This window comes from Lemur catta, chromosome 4 (genome assembly GCF_020740605.2).
Source record: "Lemur catta isolate mLemCat1 chromosome 4, mLemCat1.pri, whole genome shotgun sequence".
NCBI lineage: Eukaryota > Metazoa > Chordata > Mammalia > Primates > Lemuridae > Lemur > Lemur catta.
The window spans coordinates 81,156,056-81,175,448 of NC_059131.1; the positions used below are offsets into that span (position 1 = coordinate 81,156,056).

Sequence of the window (19,393 nt, forward strand, 5' to 3'; positions counted from 1 at the left end):
TACCTGTCGCTAACACTTCCTGTCTGGAAAGGAGAGGGCGCTTGATCCTGGGGGCCGGGGCACGTTTAAGATTCAGGTCAGGTAAGTGCTCGCACTGTGCATGCACATCTTGGGGGATCCTCTGAAGCCACCTCAGTTCAACCAGTGGTGCCAGATGAGGAAGGCGGCAGACTCTGGCTTCATCCTGTTTCTGCTCAGCCCACGCAGGCGCGCACGGCCGCTGTCTGCTGCTCTCGCATCTGTCAGGTCCTTCAACGTGGGAGCAATTACGGGCTCTGGTTTGAAGCGACTGAGGACTCGCTTTCTGTCGGGAGACAGAGCTTGGGTTATCAACTGCGTGTTCCAGATGTCTTGTTTCCGGGATGTGTCCTTCCTGCCCCTGTGCCCAGGCCCCCTCAGTGCCCTGCAGAGCAGCACCTGGTTCCCCGGGAAACCATTCTGATGCGAGTCCAGGCGCTTGCTGGTTGTCACAAACACTTGTGTCCGGGCTGGCTGCTTACAAATGAAGGCAGCCCGTCCTCTCTATCACAGCCTTAGGGTGGGGGGACCCACCATGCTGGCATCTCCGAGGAGAGCAAATGGCAGCCTTATTCATCCTCTCGATTTCAACCGTAAAACAGAAATACACCTGCTGCCCCCGCCAGGACCACTGCCATCCACCGGGCGGTCAGCTTGCCCCTTCCCCTCTAGGTCTCTGCTGGTGGCTGAGTCCTTCTGGAAGAGTATGTTCTCGCCGTGGGGTGCCCTCCACACTGGCCTTCTCTGGCCACTGGTTGTCCCTGTGTCATCCATTCCTTGAGCCCCCACTGCGGGCCAGGCCGTGGGGACGCAGCCTGCACAGAGCAGAGAAGCATGTTGAGACCCGGGTTCGTGTGGGAGGACGCACACAGTGAAGGAAGCAAATCCTGGAGGGAATTACATCCTCTGTGGAGAAAACTCATCCTGGGAAAGGGGCACAGGGACGTGGGGAGGAGTTCCCACAGTCTCGGTGGGGACACTTGGCCTTTGGGGGGAAGGAAGAGAAGGGGCAGGCCTGGCGGTGGCCCAAGCTGGGCAGCAGCTGAGGGACGTGCCTGGGTGACTGAGCAGCAGGCACAGGTGGGGGGCAGCAGGAGGCAGAGCCTCTGAAACTTCACCATCTGCTCCAGGTTGGGTCTGGGGTCACCCTTCCAGGACCCTCCCTTCTCAGTGCCCTTGACCCCTGACCCCATGTCCACTGACTCGTCCTGGCCACGTCCTGGCCATTCCCAAGCCCACCCCTGCCATTGCCTGGGTGAGCTCTGAGGGTGTAAAATGAACAGGGAGAGAACCTTATAGACTAAGTTTTCAAGCTCTGGTTGTAGGAACCCCATGGGGCCCTGGGGTGTGGGCAGACGGCCTCGGGGCAGCCCCAACCCCAGGCTCCAGCTGGGTCCCCCTGTCTCCCCTCCCCACGGTCCACGCTCACAGCAGCCGCACCAGGAACCGTCTCTGCAGAGGTAACACAGGCGCTTCACTCTCGCTTAAGGCCCCCGGTGGGACCATCACTCTTACAGTAAATGCAGACTCCTCGCTGCAGTGTACCCCTGGGGTCCACTTGGCCGAATCCTCCCTGCGTGCCCTAGTGCTGCCCGCTGCCTGGTGTGCCGGCCTTGTTGGGCCCCTTCCTCTGCCCCGTGATGGGCCAGGCCCCTCCCACCTTGGCATCAAGGCAATCAGGCAGAGGGGGCACAAGCCAGCCCACCAGGCTCCAGCCCAGCTCTGTCACTCACCAGACGCACGGCATGTCATTTAATCTCCCTGTGCCTCAGTGTCCTCATCTGTGTAGTGGGTGTAACAACCTCACCTACCTCACAGGGTTCCTACGAGGATTACATTGGAGACGAAAGTGAACAGCCCAGAACAGAGTGAGGACCATGAGTCAGAAATGGTTATTACCATAACTTTCATTTTCTCGCCCTGCAAAAACCCCAGTGACCCCTAAGTCACTCCCGTGTCACTCTGTAGAGAGCAGTAAGAGACCCCCAAGTCTCATAAAGAATTGCATTTTACTGCTAGAGTGTTGTGTTTCAGGCTGTGATATGAACAGAGAAAAGAGAACTTCAACCTTCTTAAAAGAAACAATTTGGAATAGTCTCATGTTTCATTCAGTGTGGAGGAAAACCATCATTCGGAGAGTGAGTTTCCCTGAACTGTGCAGGGCAGGGGAGCCGTCTGAGATAATCCCAGCTTTCAGGGGAGGGACAACCACCACGCTGGGGGCAGAGCCCGAGGTCGCCACGTGAATGAGGGGGACAAGGAGCAGCCCCTGGGCACTCAGACCTCTGGGGCTGGCCAGGCCTGAGTGGACCGTGTGTCGGGGTTGCAGCCTCATCTGGGGACAAAAAACAAGCTCAGGAGGGTAAATGCATGTTTCCATAGACCCTGTCATATTTAGAAGGGTATGGGTGTGTGGCTGAAATTCTCTACAGTTCGTTTGTATTTCTTATTGCTGAATTTGCAACTCAGTTCATGTGTTCACCTGTTCTTACATACACCCCTTAGGGGAAAACGTATTGGGTTGCTGTTGGGGTTTCAGTCATTGCAGTTCTTCACATCTGCTCTTAGACCCAGCTGAGAAATGAGGTGGTTCTGAGAGGAGGAAACAGGGTTAGCTTCATGACTGATGCATCTCAGTAGAAGCATGTAGCTCACTCTGGAAGCAAAGGAACTTGCTAGTTCTCTCCCTCCAAAGCACAGACCGTGGACCCCTACCCAAAAGAGTGTTGAGGCTGAAAAACCAACCGCTGGCTGGAGTTGCTCCCGTGGACAGAGCTGAGAGAGGGAAAGAGGAAACGACCCGGGCATCCAGCTGCCTCCCTAGTCACTGAGGGTGGCCTGGTGACTGTGGATCTCTCTGCCTGTTAGAGATGCACACTGAGAATTTACAGCTGAAATCATGTGGTTTCTGTGATTTGCTGGAAAAACAGTCGGGGGGGTGGGGGGGGGCGGGCAGGCAGCACACAGAGCCAGAAGGCAGAATGCTGATGGGGGCCTGGCGTGGTTTGCTGCCCGACCAGGGCCTGCTGCTCCCTCTCTGGGTTTCCGCTTCCTTCCCTTTCGGCCCCGGCAGTCCCTCACCGCCTTCTGAGCTCTCCGAAGCTCTCTGGAGGCCGCCCCGTGATTCTGGAGTCCCCCCCAGGAGTCCGACGTGGGCCATCAGCTGGGCTTGAGCCAAACCAACCGAAGAAGAAGAAACCTTGGCTAGACCTTGCCTGAAACATCACGCTCTTAAAAGTGACCGCATTCTCACAAAACTGAAACACCGCAGCTCTTACAGCATCTCACTGTTTGTTCAAAATGGAAAAAGTGGAAAAAATATCTGTTATGGCCATGACTGGGAGTCTCCCGGTGGATGTCTCGGTGGAGATCCCGGCCTAATCTGCTCTTTCGTTTTGTTTTGTTTTCAGTGACTTTTTCTGATTATAAAAATAATACTTGGCTATTTTTCAAACTAGGAAAATTCATAAAAATGTAAAGAAGAGAATTTAAATCACCCATAATCCTACTAGTAAATATGAATATACATATAGGAAAAGAATGAAATGAAATGTTGTTAGAATCTTGTTCCATTTCCTTTATTCTTTTCTATGTATAAATTTACATATATTTGAGACAAATTTGGGATTGTGCTGTATCAGTATTTCTATCTTGCTTTTTTTTTCATTGAATTGTGAGAATTTTCCAATAACATGATTGCTTCAAGTGCTTCACCCCCTACAGTCTTTACTTAGCACAGTGTCTGGGGGGTCCTATCCTGTCCCTGTGTTAGTACAGGCCCTCCCATGTCCCCATCTCACTCAAGACAGCCAACACCTCCCAGAAGCCCGGGAGCCCAGGCCGCATCTGACCCCATCATGCCGACCTCATTTCTACCCACGCATCTGCTCCAGCCCCTTTGGCCTCCTCGTTCCTTCTCAGACGCTCCAGCCAGCTTCTACCATGGGACTTTGCACGTGCTGTTCCCACCTCCCCAGCGCCCTTCCCCAGATGCTGTGGGGCTGGCTCCTTCTTGCGCCTTGTTCAGATTTTGGCTCCCAGGTTACTTTCCCATTGAGAACTCTCCAGCCACCCTCCTCCAGTTAACCTGCAGCACCTGCCCCCAGCACATCCTCCAACATTTGAATCTCTAAAATGAACCCAACCCCTCCCAATTGCTAAGGGTGTAGGCATACCTCAGTGAATACAGTCATCACTTTAACCTAGAGATGTAGCAAGGTGAGAAAACCCTCTGTGCTCTGCAGTGATGGGATCCTATGAGATGTAGCAGAAAAGCTACGAGCAGTGGCCATCATGCTGCTTGTTCACTGTGTGACTTAGAACACGTCACTGAACCTCTGACCCTCGGTCTCTTCGTCTGTAAAATGGCCATGTTGCTGTGGCCTCAGATATTTGTTGTAAGGGTCAGATGAGCATGTGTGGGGATGAAGGTGGATCTCAGATGTGCTTGGCCAGGGGTCGTCACCAGGCCACTTGCTTCTAACCAGCAAGGGCTCCGGTTTTGGTAGACTTTCTCCTCAAAAGGCTGTAGGTATGTGCCACACACATCTGGGATGCAGGCAGTCTATGAGGAAGGCAGGGGGCCAGGGTTGAAGGGAATCCTTCCCTCCCCACCTATCCTGCTGAGGGCTTAGTCTCCTAAAGAAATGTTGATCAAAGAATATCCTAGCCATCTTTGCCTGCCTAGCTCAGTGAGGCAGAAGCTCCCGAGGTTTCTTCCAATGGAAATTTGAGGAAGTAAAGGCCATTCTTCACCCATTCCTGAGTTTGTGAGGCACTAAGGCCTAAGAGGCCGATGACCAGCATGGGGTGGGAGCAGCAACAGAAGGCAGAGGCCAGCAGGAGTCTCCAGGACACACGTCTGTGGCCCTGGGGGCTTCCCAAGGAGGGAGCTTCTGTTGTGAAGCTGAGCCGGCTAGCGCTGTTCTAGAAGTTTGCTGCTGGAGTGGGGTCCATGAGGAACAGCCTCCAGTCTGTGTCCCTCCTGGGAGCTTGTGGAAATGCAGGAACGAGGGCACCACCCACACCTATTATGCCGGAACTGGCTCTGTGCGAAGATCCCCGCGTGCTTCAGTCCACACCGAAATAGCAGCTGGGGTCTGTGTTGAGAGCCGGGGCATGGTAGATGCTCGCTTGGTATTTGTCGTCTGAATGGCACGTCTCTGAAAAGAGTCACTTGTTGCCTTCTTGTTAAACTGTGAGCACTTGCCCCCAGCCGGCACCCTCGGCTTCCTGGATTTCCATGAAGATGTGGGTTTCGGGACACGTTCCCTCCCTCCGAAGGCAGTCAGGCCCCGTCACTCCATGCTGAAGTGGTTCTTCCCCTGCGCTGGGTCAGGGCAGCTACTTCCTGTAATTTTTCCTGTGACCTGCGGGGCACCTGCCACCACACTGCTCTTCCTTTGTGTTGTGTCTACTCTCCTCCCTCATCTTACTTCTTAAAAAAAAAAAAAAAAACTTCCTCCTGCGTACATTCAGTTTAAAGTCCTCTGGGTCAGACCTAGTGATTTGGGGTAACCGTGCTCTGGCCCAGCCTGGACCCATCACCCACGTCCCGGGCTGGCTGGGGCTGGCTGTTGTTGCCACGGGAGATTGTGGCTCACGTGGCCTGCGGAGGGAGGGGGTGCTCTTTGCTCAGCCTGGGCCCCACCCTCGGGTGCCGCCAAGATGCTACAGCTCATGCTAGTTCAAGAGGCCATTCCATGGAACCATTTAAATGGTAAATAGAAGGAACTCTTCAGTTCTCCTTACATTTCTAGATGGTTCTGTGGCTGGATGGTGGTTATGGAGGAATATCACAGCTAAGCTAGTAAAGTCAGCCAAAGTCATGGGAAGAGCGTTGCTAAGCCGAGAGGCAGCCATGGCACCAGCCTGTCCTTTCTGTCCCAGGAGCATGCACGGTGGGGTGGCCCCTACAGTGTGGGACGGGCGCACCTGGGATGGGGCCTTCCTGTCCAGGAACCGGAGACAGTCCTCAGGATAAAGGAGAAACTCGTCAAAACTTCGAAAATGTCGGTGCTACCATTTTGCTTCCATTTTGTATGGAAGTTGGAAACATCTTCTGTATCCATAAAAAAAATAATCCACAGCGTAGTTCTTGGGCGCGTTGGTTGTGTGTGCGCCTGTCTGTGTGGGAAGGAGGCACCCAGCTGACCGACAGATCAGGTGACCTCCCGACACGGATGGAGCCTCTTATTTCCAGATGAGCATCTGAGGGGAGGGTGCGCCCCTCTGCAGGATCCCAGGAGGCACTGGCCACCCCACCATGCCCCACCCCTCACAGTTGGCAGCCAGCACAGAACATTCTAGCATTCTGGCTGTGGGGGGAAGTGGGGAACATCCTTTGACCTTCATTGTTTCCTCGGCCTCCCCAGGACATGTGGCTTCTTGGCCAGGGTCCCCTGCGCCAGGTAAGGTGGTGCTGCAGCCCACGGAGGGGACGGCAGGGCCTGCTGGCTTCCCCAGCAGCATGGAGGCCTGTGGGCCAGGTGATCTGCACCAACGTGGAGAGTGACAAGGTGGCTGTTCCTAACCGGCTGGCACAGGAGCCGCCGTCAGGGGCAGGTGCTGGCAGGTGAGGGTGTCGGGTGGGTGCATGAGGATGTGGGTGGCCAGTGAGAAGCCTTCAGGTTGGGATGGCACCGGTGCCAACAGCTGCAGGGCCTTCTTTGCGATGTGACTGAGTGGAGCTTACTGGGAAGACGGTGGCAGCTTCCCAGGACAAGTTTTGCCCCAGGACTGAGTCACAGAGCTGCTGCAGCCATTTGCGTCCTGCCAGCGCACAGTGTCTGCTGGTCACCATGTGTGTCCACTCTGGAAAGCCACCATCTCCACTGGTGGGCTGGTTTCATGTGTGCAGAGATGGATCCGCATGTTGAGAACCTCCGAATTGGTCCATTCTGGACTGTCACAGCAACGCTCACTGCGCGGGGCAGGAGGAGACAACCCTGCTGAGAATCCAACGAGAGCTGCTTGTCCCAGAAGCAAACATGAGTCAATCAGATATAACCAAACTGCTTCTCTTCCCGGGAGGGTCCTTCGTTGGCAGCTATTGCAGGGATGTTCGGGACGTGAGCTGTCCGTGGAACGTTGAGGATGCACCACCTGGAGGCAGGTGCTCTCTTTGTCCTGCCGTCTGTGGAAACCACCTGTCTTAGTGGATGTTTATTTGCTCTCACTTTGGCACCCACCGTGGCTTGGCTTGTTAAGCTTGAGAGAGAAGGGCGGTGGCCTCTCACACCCTCGTTCTCCACCATAAGGGGGTGTGGCGTGGTCGCCTGTAAGCAGCCTATTGGGGGGACGTGCTGGTGGCTGCCCGGAGCTCGGTGACCCACGGCACTGCCAAGGGGCCAGGAGCAGTGGTGCTGCTGGCTGCTGTGGCCACTGGATGAGAACAGGGAGCTGGAAATCTCTGCTGTCAGTCAAATCACGGCCCCGTCTGTTGTGGATGTGTGTTCACTGACCAGCTGGCGCCTGTATTCCCCAATTTTGAAAATGGAGTTTTTAATGCCACTCCACAGAGTCACAGGGACACTAAGTGGGACACTCTAGCTCTGTTCCTCTGGGGAAGAAGGGAATCGTTTTCACCCAGCTGCTGCAGTTATCGTTGCCATTATTTCTATACAATGACGTTCCCAGTGGAGACGCGTGGCAGGTGGTGTTCGGAATGTGTCTCGATGCCAATGAATGAAAGGCCTTGTGCTCGCTGCTGCCTGCTTCTCCGTCTTCCTCTGGGCCCTGCCAGGAGGGACAGACACTGGGGCTTAGGAAGCCAGCCCCGGGGTAGCTAGGGTGCCCCACGGAGGGCTGCGGGAAGGAACGGACGCTGGTTGTTTCTTTGAGTAGCACTTACAAGGAGGCAGATGAACAAAGCCATGAAATACAGCGCAACGGCTGAGCCTGGTTGGAGGAAACATTTCAAAGGAAATAATCCTGGATTTAGATCACACGTTTTGGAGCCTGGAGTGAGTTTTTCATAACCTTCCTGTGAAAGAAAGGTATTTGTAGTGGAGATGCCGACAGCCGTGTGCCTGGGCGGGCTCTGAAGGCAGCTGGAACCTCCAGCCACTGCGCTGGTGCCAGAGAGTGATGGGCCGCCCTTCCTCAGCCACGGAATCCCAGCAGAGCTTCCTGGTTTTTAAGTCATCGAGGTACTGTCAGCTGCAGACGCTAGTAGCACGTGCGGAGTGAGACCTGGCGTCCCCTTCAGCGCTTCGCAGGATCAAGGGAAGTTTCCCAGACCAGGCCCACGGCAGACTCCACTGCCTGTGGGAGTGGGCCTCACGCGGTGCATGTGGGGGACTGGCCCTTCCTGGGCCACAGCACCTGCTGGCTCCAGCCCCTGCAGGGCCCAGCAGAGAGCAGGGCGCCACAGACGGGCCCGTGCCTGGCCCAGGAAGCAGGTGTGGCTCCCACGGGGGGAATGCGGCTCCACAGCAGGTTCCACACAGACCTTGGCTGCCTGCTGTGGTCTTCCCACCTTTTGAGTTTCCCAGACTCCCTGCCTTTCTCTCTCCCCTTCGGAATCCGGTGCACCCTTCCAGACCCTGAAGAGTCCCATTTTCCCCAGGAAGGCTTTGAACTGCCCCACCATGGCCCACCTGCAGCTTCTGGAAGGCCCTTGGTGGGAACCTCAGGACACTCGCCTTGGTGCCTCTGCGGTGCCCCCACAGCACACAGCCTGGGTGGCCCCAGCCCCAAGGAGTGACCCTGACAGATAACGTGTGTCGGCCCTGCTGGGGCCCAGAGCCCCATGACAGCTGCTGTTTGGCGAGGAGAAAACACAAAGAGACAGCTCAAGTGCGCCCCTGCTGGGCTCTGTGCTTCTCGAGGGCGGTCCACCCAAGGGCCGTCCACCCAAGGGCCATCCACCCAAGGGCCTCACTTTCTTTTGCTACTTCTGAGAAGGTGAGGGAGGAGGAACAGAGTCTTGCAGGCATTTACCTGGCATGGTGGCATTTATTTAACTCATCTTGTGGAGACAATCCCAAGCTGATTCCAGCGTTGCATTTTCTTCCTGGCCACCTCTATATACATAATAAATAGTTTCCTCTACTTTATTCCTTCAAATCACTGCAAATCCCCCCTTTAGGCTTAGGTTGAGCCAATTACACCCTAAGAAAGGGGCTCCATCAGACACGTTGAGTGAAAGCTTCCTCCAGGTGTAGGAGTCAGGGAAGTCATGGCTAATAGACGGTGAATTGACCAGTCACCTAACCCAGGGCCCCACCAGACCCCCACAGCAAGTGCAGGGGGAGCATGTGCTTCCCACAGCTAATGCCCCCAGGGCTGCGTGACTCCTGGATCTTCCCCTGGGGGTGTGTCCAGGCCAGTCAGCCCCTCCAGGTGACAGCACCTGGGGAAGGCTCGGCTCAGCCAGCCTGGGCTATTTATTCCTGGGTTACTCACAGACTAGAACCTTCATGTCACCTTTCCCGATAGGCACCACACAGGACCAGACTTTTGTCAAACTCTACACTGCAAAAACAAAACAAAATAAAACAAAAAAATGCCTGGTGTTTTGTAGAGCAGGTGGGAGAGCTGGGAAGGAGTGGTGTCCTGAGTCCTTGCTGTATCCTCCAGTTGACAGACTACTGGGAGGAGCTCAGGTCAGCATCTGGGGCTTGACAGCATCCCTGGTTCACGCTGACCATGGCAGACGCCCCTGCCACCGCAGTCACTAGCCAGAGTGCATCCTGGTCCCGTGCCTGGAAATCTCTGAAGTGACGGCATTGCGCAGGGCATGCCAGGAACCTGCCATCCTGCTGCGTGCCGGGGGCCTCCTTCCCTTCTTGCCTCCCGTCACTCGCTGTCCCCAGGGCTGCACCTCACACCCCAGCACGGCTGGCCACTGGGACAGATCGGGGCCAGCAAGGAGCAGCCCCTGGAAAACACCCCTCTCTACTTTGCGAGGCCCCTCTTCTCTGTCCTGGCTCCAGGGGACTTTGAGCTGGTCTAGAAAGCGTTTTCAATAAAATCCGTAGACATCCCGCCAGCCGCTCTTCTGTCTTAACTGCACCACTCATGTGGAAGCCACCGTTAGCAACATCTGACCGGTGTGAGCACACTGCCTGTGTGTGAGTGGGAGTGCGGCCGGGAGAGGGCCGGAGCTGGCAGCGTGTGGGGTATTTAATGAAGCCTCCCCTCTCCCCTTTCTCACTTAGCTCAACGACTCCGCCAAGCAGCTCATTGAGATGGACAAGCCGTGCCCAGCTGCTGCGTCCGGCTGCCACGCCTCCTTGCCCTCTGACCCCGGTGCTGTGGCCAGCCTGGCCCCGGGGCCCACGTTAAGCAGCACAGGGGCAGTCAGTGCCTTTCAGCGGCGTGTGGATGGCAAGAAGAATGCCAAGAAACGCCACTCCTTCACCTCGCTCAGCGTGACACACAGATCTTCCCAGGCCACCAGCCACAGGCATTCCATGGAAATTAGCGCCCCGGTGCTGATCAGCTCCAGCGATCCCCGGGCCGCCGCCAGGATCGGGGACCTGGCTCATCTGTCCTGCGCTGCTCCCACCCAGGTAACATCCCACGGGCTGGGGCCCGTGTCCCTGGGTCCTCTGGGTTCCACCCTCACCTGCGTGCTCGGTGGCCCCAGTTCCTGCACCAGCACAAAGGAATCCACCCCAGAACTGCCCTTTGGGGTTACCTGGGGTTTCCTCCTTGCTGCCTGGCATCGGGGCCCCCCGAAGCCTTGATAGACATGTGAACACACCCTCCATGGCTCGGAGGGGGTGATTCTCAATGGTCCAGGGACATGGTGTTTGAGTGACATCCATCACCTCGTGAGACGGGTCTTGGTCTCAGCTGGCGCAACAGCTGTCTGCCTGTGTCCCAGGGGAGTCTCCCACACTTGCTGATTTCCCTTCCAGCAGAGGGAGAAAGGCCAGAGCTCAGAGCCAGAACTAACCACATTGCTTAGTATTTTTGTTACTGTTATTTCTAGAGGTATCTTCTATTTCCAGATGTGACATTGATTCCATTTCTACTAGTTGTAAATTTAAGTGACCAAAGCAAAGCACTTAAAGAATGATATGAAGTAATTAACTTATCTGTACCTCTGGCAAAACCCATCACAGTGGCATATACAGGGGAAAGGTGGGAAAGTTTCTCCTTGATGAATATTGCAGAGGCTGTGGGGGCGGCGGTCTCTGAGGTCCCGGCAGGGTGGCCCTGCAGCCACATTCCCGTGCTGTACCCCCAGCCTCCCGCAGGACGGTGCAGATGAGCACAGGGGAGCCTGGCAGTGACATGCCCTTTCTGTCTGCTCTCACCTTCCCACCCAATGGCCCACCCGCCACCTGACCCCATGGTCCCTCCAGGGGCACCTCTGGCTTCCCTGGACCTGCCTCAGAACAAGGGCACCAGTCTATGGGCTATACTGGAGAAAACACCAATGAGCAACTGGCTGGGGAAGAACCACCTTTTTCAAAGTTATATGTAACTCAGGTAACTTCACAAAGAGAATTGTCCTTAGAACAACAGCCGAGTTTCCAGAGAATGGCAATTTCATCTAGATGTGTCAGTCTAAAAATGCCCCTACACACATACACAAGTACACACACGTGTGCACACACATACACCTGAGCACGTGCACACACGTGCACACACATAAGCATATGCATATACACATAAACACCCATGCACACCCACGCAGTGGTGGGTACACACTCATCTGTATACACACAAATGCTGGTTCTTGTTGGTGGCTGAGGCCGTGGTCTGGAATGGGTGCTGTGCCTTCCAGAGCATTTGCTGGTCATGACCTGCGTGCTCATCTGTCCCCATGGCTGCCCCACTGCTTGGAAGCTCCCAGAGCCTGCGTCTTGGACCCGTTTTCCCCAGGGGACAATCCTTGGGGCTGCTGGCGCATTTTCTGTAAGGGGAAGGGTGCAACCCTAACCCCACCCCTCGGCCTGGGCCTAAACTCTCAGCTGTCCTTGAGCTCTAAGCTGTCCTTGAGCGCCTAGTGTATGTAAGTTCCCGTGACAGGCACTGCACCTCTGTGGTGGCCAGCTTGGCCCCACACCCCGGGGGAGCCGGCCAGCAGCGGTTTCAGGATGGTCTTGTTCTTTGCTCCACCATCCTGAAGATGCTGAGGAGGAAGCGCAGCAGACACGGGGCTGTCTATCGTCAATGACAACGAGGTGTGACCGCTCTGTTTCAGGGCTTGGGTCCTGCCTGGGCAGCTGTGGTGTTGTGGACAGTGGAAGTTGTGTTCTGAGACTAGTTCTGCCCCAGAGGGCGGAGTTGTACCAGGCTTGGCAGGAGGACCTAGGAGGGGAGCAGGCAGCAGGGCTGGCCTTGTGCACCTCTCAGGTAGGTCCTTCATCTCCTTCCTCCTGGGCGACGAAGGCCACCCTCACTGCACTCGGGGCCCCTGTCAACCAGAGGGAGGGAGAGAGCTGGTGAGGGAGGGGCATGGGGGGCCTTACTGCGGGTCACCCCAGCCAAAGCTGGCCCTGGCACTGCCAGGCCGGTTCCACCTCCCAGGGTGCCTGGTCTGCGTGTCCTGTAATTCATGGGCCGCCTGTCCAAGGCTTGCCCTCCCTGGCTGCTCCCTGGGCGTTCTGAGAAAGGAGCCCAGAAGGGCCCGTGGACTTCAGCACAGCTGCTGCCATGTCCCCAGAGGGTCAGGGGTGTCTTCTCTGCCACTTTCCCTCAGGCCCCTGAGTCGTGGGCTCAGCACACATGGATGCAGGATCCAGTTTTCTCCTTTCTCTCATCCTCACCTGCACAAGGCCCCTGGTGCCATGGCCTCTGTGCGGACAGCAGGTGGGCCGGAGCAGGTGCTCTGCAGGCAGCTGTCTGCCATAGAAAACAGAAAGGGAACAGATTTTTTCCCACTGAGCTGGATGGGAACATTTTTTTTTTATAAATTTGTGCACCATCTTGTTCCCTGAGGATTTGAATTAGCTTTGACAGTGGGGCTGGGGAAGGAGGGAGCTCTGGAGTAGACAGGGAAGGCGATTCTGGCCCAGCCTCACGTCCCCCCGGGCTCCCGTGGGGGAGTGGGAGTGAGGGCACTGGGGACTTGTGCTTCCCCCGCCTCAGGGTGTCCGTGGGGCAGCAGCCGCCTCTCAGGAAGCCCCCTGGGCTCCACGGAGCCGTGTGGGAAATCCTAGAGGCTGGGGCCTCGGGGTCCCAGCGACCTGCTCTGAAGGGACAGGGAGGGACAGAAGTGTGGGTGAGCAGGGCCTAGAGGGGAGGTGGACTGAGCCGGGTTGGGCTCCTGTGTGTGAGGGACGCAGGCGCAGAGGTGGGGCTCAGCCCAGACTGCTGGCCATGCAGACTCAACTGCCCCCTCCTGCTGCCCCCTCCCAGCACCACCCAAGGCCCTGCCCCCTTCCTTTCTCACGCTGACGCACTTGACCTCGTTCGGGTATGCGGGACTCCCTGCCGTCCTACCCTGACCTCCACCCTCCCGACCTCTGCGCATCCCACACTGCTGAGGGTGCCTCCCCCCATTTCCTGCTGCTGTGACTGTCCCCGGTGTGAGCCCTGCCCCGGCCCCTCACGTGAACACTGATGCCCCTGCCTTCTCCTTCCATCCTGTGCACTCCCCGTGGGGCGTTCTGCCCTTCCCAGAACTCCAGCCAGCCGCCAAACCCCAGTGTGTCTGGACTCTGCCCGCCAGTGCCTTTTCCAAACCAGACTCTACTTTAACTGTACCTGATGGCTACCCCCCACCCCCCCCCACCCCCGCCCCGGAGAAGTGCCTCGGCCTCCACACACAGCAGGAGAGTGTAATGGCTTCCCTGTACCTGGAGGAGGAACACCACCGTCCTCAAGTTCCCTGAGCCGGGACCCTGCATCTTCCCACACTCTGACTCTGGGTTCCCTCCGGAATCTCCCACAGTGAGGTTCTCTCCTGGGTACGCCCACGGCCTCGAGACAAACCCTGGGCTCCCTAGCTCGGCGCCTGCCCTTGTCCCTTCTCACTGCCCCTGGGCTCATCCTGTCCCCAACTCAGCACACACACGCTGTGTACAAGGCTCCTGCTCACCCTCCAGGCCATCTGAAATGTCCACTTCCTCTCCATGCCACCGCTCCACCAGCCAGGTAATTCCCCACTGTCTGTGCCAGCAGGATCTCCCACATGTCTGTCATGGAATGTTACTTATACATATGGCTGCCCCACACCCCCGGGCTTCTAGGTCCTTGAGGGCCAGAGCTGTGTGCCATTGACCTCTGGGTCCTCGTGCCTGGCCCCTGGTGGGGCTTGCACATGCTGATTTTCTTCCTGAGTGGGCCACGTGACCCGCCTTATAGCACTGCACACTGAACGGTCTTGCACATACAACAGAGTGGCACTGAAAAGGCCGCGTGGCCTTCCCCAGTGCCCCGTGGGCCTCAGATCCATGCTGATGGCTGCGGAGAGGACACAGCTGCCGGGTGTCCGGCTGAGAACTCCCAGGGGCATGCAGTGGGGCTGAACCTCAGATGGCTGTCCTGCTCATATGTGAGCCCTTAGGAATTCTTGCTCCCTGCTATTTGGAGAGGTCAGAGGGTCAGCTCCGTTCCTGCTGAATAATGGAGTAGCCTCACACGTCAGCTTTCTGCTGGGGGACGGAGGGCTTTGTGAGGAAAGGAGTGGGGAAGAGGCTACTCAGGCCAACTCCGCTGTTAGAAATCCAAATATTTGCTTATCAAGGTTATTGGATCAAATTGGGACATAATTACTTATATTTTAGAAGAATTTCTTCATAACCACACACAAAAAAGGCAAGTGACTGAGTAGTCACCAAACTGCCTGTGGATGGATGCTCAGTGGACAGTGTTAGCTCTGGAGTGCCCCGTGTCAGTCAGCGTGGGTGGCTATGCCACGTAACAAGCAGCCCGCGCTCCCGGAGGCATAAAGCAGTGGACGTTTACATCTCACACTGCACGTGTCATGGGCAGGTGGCTCAGCTCTGGTGTCCTCCCCCCAGGGATACCAGCAAACCCCTGTAGGCCAAGTGCAGCTCTCTGCCTGTTTTGGTAAATCAAAGCTTTACTAGGACATGGCCACACTTGCCCATTTATATGTCATCTATAGCTCTTTGTAGGCCACAGCAGGGGTACTTCATAGTTGTGACAGATCGTATGAGCCACAAAGCCTGAGCATTTGTCAGGCCCTGTACAGAGAACACTGCTGTCCCCTGGTGTGGAATGTCTCCAGTGACCACGGCAGGGGCAGAAACCTGGCAGCCAGTGCAGCGGCCCTTAGAGGCTCTTGCCTGCAGGGCACACGTGTCAGCTGTGCTTACAAATCAGTGGTCAAAGCCAGTCCTCCAGCCCCACCCTGCTTGAAGAGGAGGAGAACACACATGCCGAGCAGTGACCCCTGGAGCCCTTGCTGGACGTAGGCTTTGCTGAGCGCAGAGGTGGGAAACCTGGAAAGGCCGGAGCTGCTATCTGCACAGACGACAGTGGAGGAAGCGCTGAGTTCTTTATAAACTGAGGCCAGCATTGCTCTGATGGCTGTGCCTGTGCTGCTGGTGGCACCTGCTGGTTCAGCAGACCGAGAGCCCTGCATCTGGGAGCTCCCAGCCGCCCTGCAGCGGGGTCTGATGCAGGCTGACTCCCCGTCCAGCCAGAACAAACTCCTTCCGCAGCCCTGGCTGGAGAGCCCGACAGCTGACAGATCACCTCCAAATAAGCAACCCCTGGAGATCAGGAAAATGCCCTTTAAATCAATGGAAAGGGAAGTGTTTGAAATTCAGCAGAGAGAACATCAAAAGAGAGCATTTCTCAAGTGTCTTCGTGTCTGAGAAGTAAATGAGGAGAACTCCTCGTGGAAGCTTCCAGGCATCTTTAAAATCCATCACCACCTGCCATTTGTCTCAAGTTCAGCTCCCCTCGTTGGCTGGATCTTATCTCTGCCACAGGACAGACAGACAGACAGACAGACATCCTAAGTGGGAGGAAGTGCTGGGGAAAAGCTGAAGAAACCGAAACAGGACTTTGCTGCCCCAGGCCGGCGGTTCCCAAGCTGTGGGGTCGTCAGCAGCGTGGGGGCTGTGCCGCCTCCGGCCCCGGCACTCGCCTGCAGGACACGTGCTGCCTGCATGGAGGAGCCCCTGGGCCGATTTTCAGCATTTTCAGAAAGTTATGGATTTAATTACATGCCTTATAAGGAGACAAGAAAAAGTACCAAGGGAAACTGAGATGAATACCAAAAAAATCCCATTGTGAGAATCATGCACAAGAAAAACTTTTCTGCACACCTGTGTGACTTACCAGCCCTGGCCTTTGAGTGGGGATGAGGACACTGTGGCTGCCTGTGAGCTGGCGTCCTGACGATTTTTGTCATGTGCCAAGCTTGTCCTCCACGGTGTCGGGTGCAGCTCTGACGAGATAGGAACCACATTCACAAGTTCTGCCTGTGACTCTGGGTTGGTCGAGGCAGATGAGGGAGGGACACGTCAGAAGAGGCCCCTGGGGTCCCCTTGGCACCAGGCAAGCACCCTGGAACTCTGCGTGGCACACGCCGGCCTGGCATGTACAGGCTCCACGCAGGTGCACCCTCTGCCTCAGGGAAGCTCACAGGCTGGTCGTGTGAATGGACCACATGGGACAAGGTCCTGTGAGCCCATGGAGGGCGCAGGGTCAGGGAAGAATGTGAGTCCCGGCCCCCACTGCACCCAGATGGCATCTGGGTTGGGGAGGCAGGTGCCCTGCACAGAGGAAAGCAGACGGCTGAGCTCTGGGAAAGGGAGGAGAGGAAGGGGATGAGGCAGCAGGAGGCCCAGGGTGGGCGGGGACGGTTCTTAATGTCCTTGCCATCCTCTGCCCAGGAACAGCTTGCACCTTCACACCAGAGGCCCGAGGAGACCCGGACAACCCCAGTGGAAGCTGCCACAGGGGCCTGGAGTCCTTGCCTGGTCGCCTCCTCCTTCCTGTGCCGACCAATGGCCCTTCCCACCTCCACCCTCTATGGCGTGGACTCTGTGCTCATTGCCTCGTGGGCCCAGGGGCCTAGAGGTGGGGGTCCATGAAGAACCCTCCGTCTACCCCCCACGGGATATGGCTAACTCAGGAGCCACCAAAGGACCAACGGAGCCACTGCCTGCAACAGAGGCACTTTCGGTTTGAGTCCTTGGATGCAAATGAATCTTGTGCATTTTGTGCAAGGCAGGTGAAAACGCCTTTGGTCTTACAGATCGCACAGGGAAGAGGGTCCGTGGGAGCTACTGAACAGCTTCCTACTGTCAAAGGCCAGCGAGCAAACTGGCTCTTGTACACGGGAAAGAGAGCTGAGAAGGGAAAGCAATGGATGGAGACCATCCATGACTCTTCCTGGTGGAAAAAGTTTCCAGGGCCAGAGCTGTTGGTTCAGAGTTGAGACCTGCGAAGTCCCAGATGGGAGAAACGTGCATCCTGTCACTTCCTTTGCAGACCTCCCCTTCCCTCCTTGGCAGTTTGAGATGTTCATTCCTTAGTTTTGTGGGTGCTGTCCTCCCATGTTCCACACCTCTTTTTTGGCCCATTCTCCTTAATAATGTCATGGGAATGTCTTACCGTGCTTTGGCCACAGCTCTAGCTTTTGGTCCCGGTTATTAGCCCAGCAAGACAAGAGCAGGAACTGGAAGTTCATCGTCTTATCACATACACCTAGACAGGGGTCAGCGCACTTTTCGAGGGAAAGAAAATATTTAGATTTTGCAGCCCACGTGGTCTCTGTCCTAGTGACTCAGCTCCGCCCTGCAGGGTCAGAGCAAGCAGAGGCAGCAGTGCATGGTGGACATGGCTGGCTGCCAATAAAACTTTATTCACAGCAGCAGAAGCAGAGGGTGGAGACGGCAGGGGAGATCTGACCTGGGGGTGAGAATTAAACAGCCCATGGGCAGATCTGGAGCACCTCAGGGAGGAGTTGGCTGGTGGGCAGCGGTGCGGGTGAATGTTTGCCTTCGTCTCCCGGGGTGAGCAAGTGACTCCTCTGGCCCACTGAGGGAACGCGGAGGCTGTGGGGCAGCTAGCACGGCAGCCCCCTCTCCTGGGACAGACCACTGCGCTTGGGCTCCCCAGCCTGTGCCCTTGCTGGGGTGGGCGCTCAGGAGGTACCCGGGCCTCTGGCTGTACAAGCTGTTTGCTGTTCTTTGCAGAACTGAGCAGAAGAATCGGGCCATAAATGTTTTATTCTAGAGTTTTCTTTGGGAAGCAAGTTCATGAGGGTCTGATTTATGTGGTGCGTGATGGAGTGGTAGCGAGTGATGAATAATACATGCTCATTTCACTGCTCCTTGGGGTGATGACAGTGTCTTCTGGACTCATTAAAAATTAAAATGACATGTTTCCTCTCAGGTCTCCATCTGTGCCATGGTGTCAAAGAAAGCGGCTAGGAGCCCCCACACAGCCTGCCAAGCCACAGACTCCCTCCTCTCCCTCTTAGTAATCCCAACAGGAAACTAGCACAGCCTGGCTCCCAGCTACTGCTCAGGGGCCCCATTCAAACGTAGTGAGGAGCCTCTAGTCACTAGTGTTTGGTTACAACCTGCCAATTTAGCGTTGCAGAACTGTGGCCGGCCACCCCACCACAGCCAGAGTTGGTGCTTCCAACCGGGGGAGGCTGGAGTCTCACGAAACGCACCACCGTCAGGAACAACAACCCAGTTCTTACCGACTGGCAGCTACAGGGCTGTGTGCGCTCACCACGCAGCCTCTGTTCCAGGGAGGGAGGTGCGGAGCAGAGGAGTGTGCCTGGCTCATGCACCAGGGAGCAGCGTTAGTAGCAGGCTTTCCCTTTACTGTGCACACCATTGTGAATTCTGTGGGACAGGGGCGTCCCCTCCAACCCGTGACCCTGCCAGCCAGCCCTGCACATGCTGGGCTCGTGTTAAATGCCTGTGGGCTGTGCTGTGGAGCATCAGGCCCAAGGGATTGCTGTAATCACTGTTCCATGGGTCAGGGACGCCGAGGACCGGGCCGCTGGCATCCCCACACTGGCGGCCGGCTCCTCTGGAAGGTGCGTGTCCACCTGCGCAGGCGGAATCCCAGCGCGTGTCTGTTATGGAGTCACTCAAGGACTGCAATGCAGACCTACCTTATTATGATCAAAGACCTTTCCTGGGGGTGGGCCGATGGGCACAGCTCCGTGCTAGACAAGGCTGGACTGCACTTTGAGATAGACTAGAGATGCCCGTCGGGTGGTTTGGAGACAGGACGAGCATCCGTCCAAGGGCTGCATTCCCTGTTATTTTTCTTCAAGAGCACCCAGAGCCCCTTCTCATTTCTTATTTTTATCACCACCTGACTCCCTCTCTGCTGTCATGCCTTCACTAATCCCTTGAGGCCAGAATCATTGAAATTAAGCCATTACAAATCAAAGCAGTATCCGAGAGGGGGCTGGCGGTTAGCAGAAAACCAGGCCCACGTCCAGCTACAGGCCTCATGTGTG

At 56.3% G+C, this 19,393-nt stretch overlaps 1 protein-coding gene across 2 annotated transcripts in view; it reads left to right on the forward strand.

Moving 5' to 3' along the window:
• Positions 1-19,393, forward strand: part of SH3RF3 (SH3 domain containing ring finger 3) — a 321,276-nt gene that overhangs the window by 210,896 nt on the left and 90,987 nt on the right. For both annotated transcript variants that reach the window (XR_006734811.1, XM_045550375.1), the window contains exon 4: positions 10,182-10,535. Coding sequence is in view for 1 of the 2 variants with exons in the window: in XM_045550375.1 (XP_045406331.1) it covers positions 10,182-10,535 (354 nt within the window). In the remaining variant the exon portion in view is untranslated. The remainder of the gene's footprint in view (positions 1-10,181; positions 10,536-19,393) is intronic.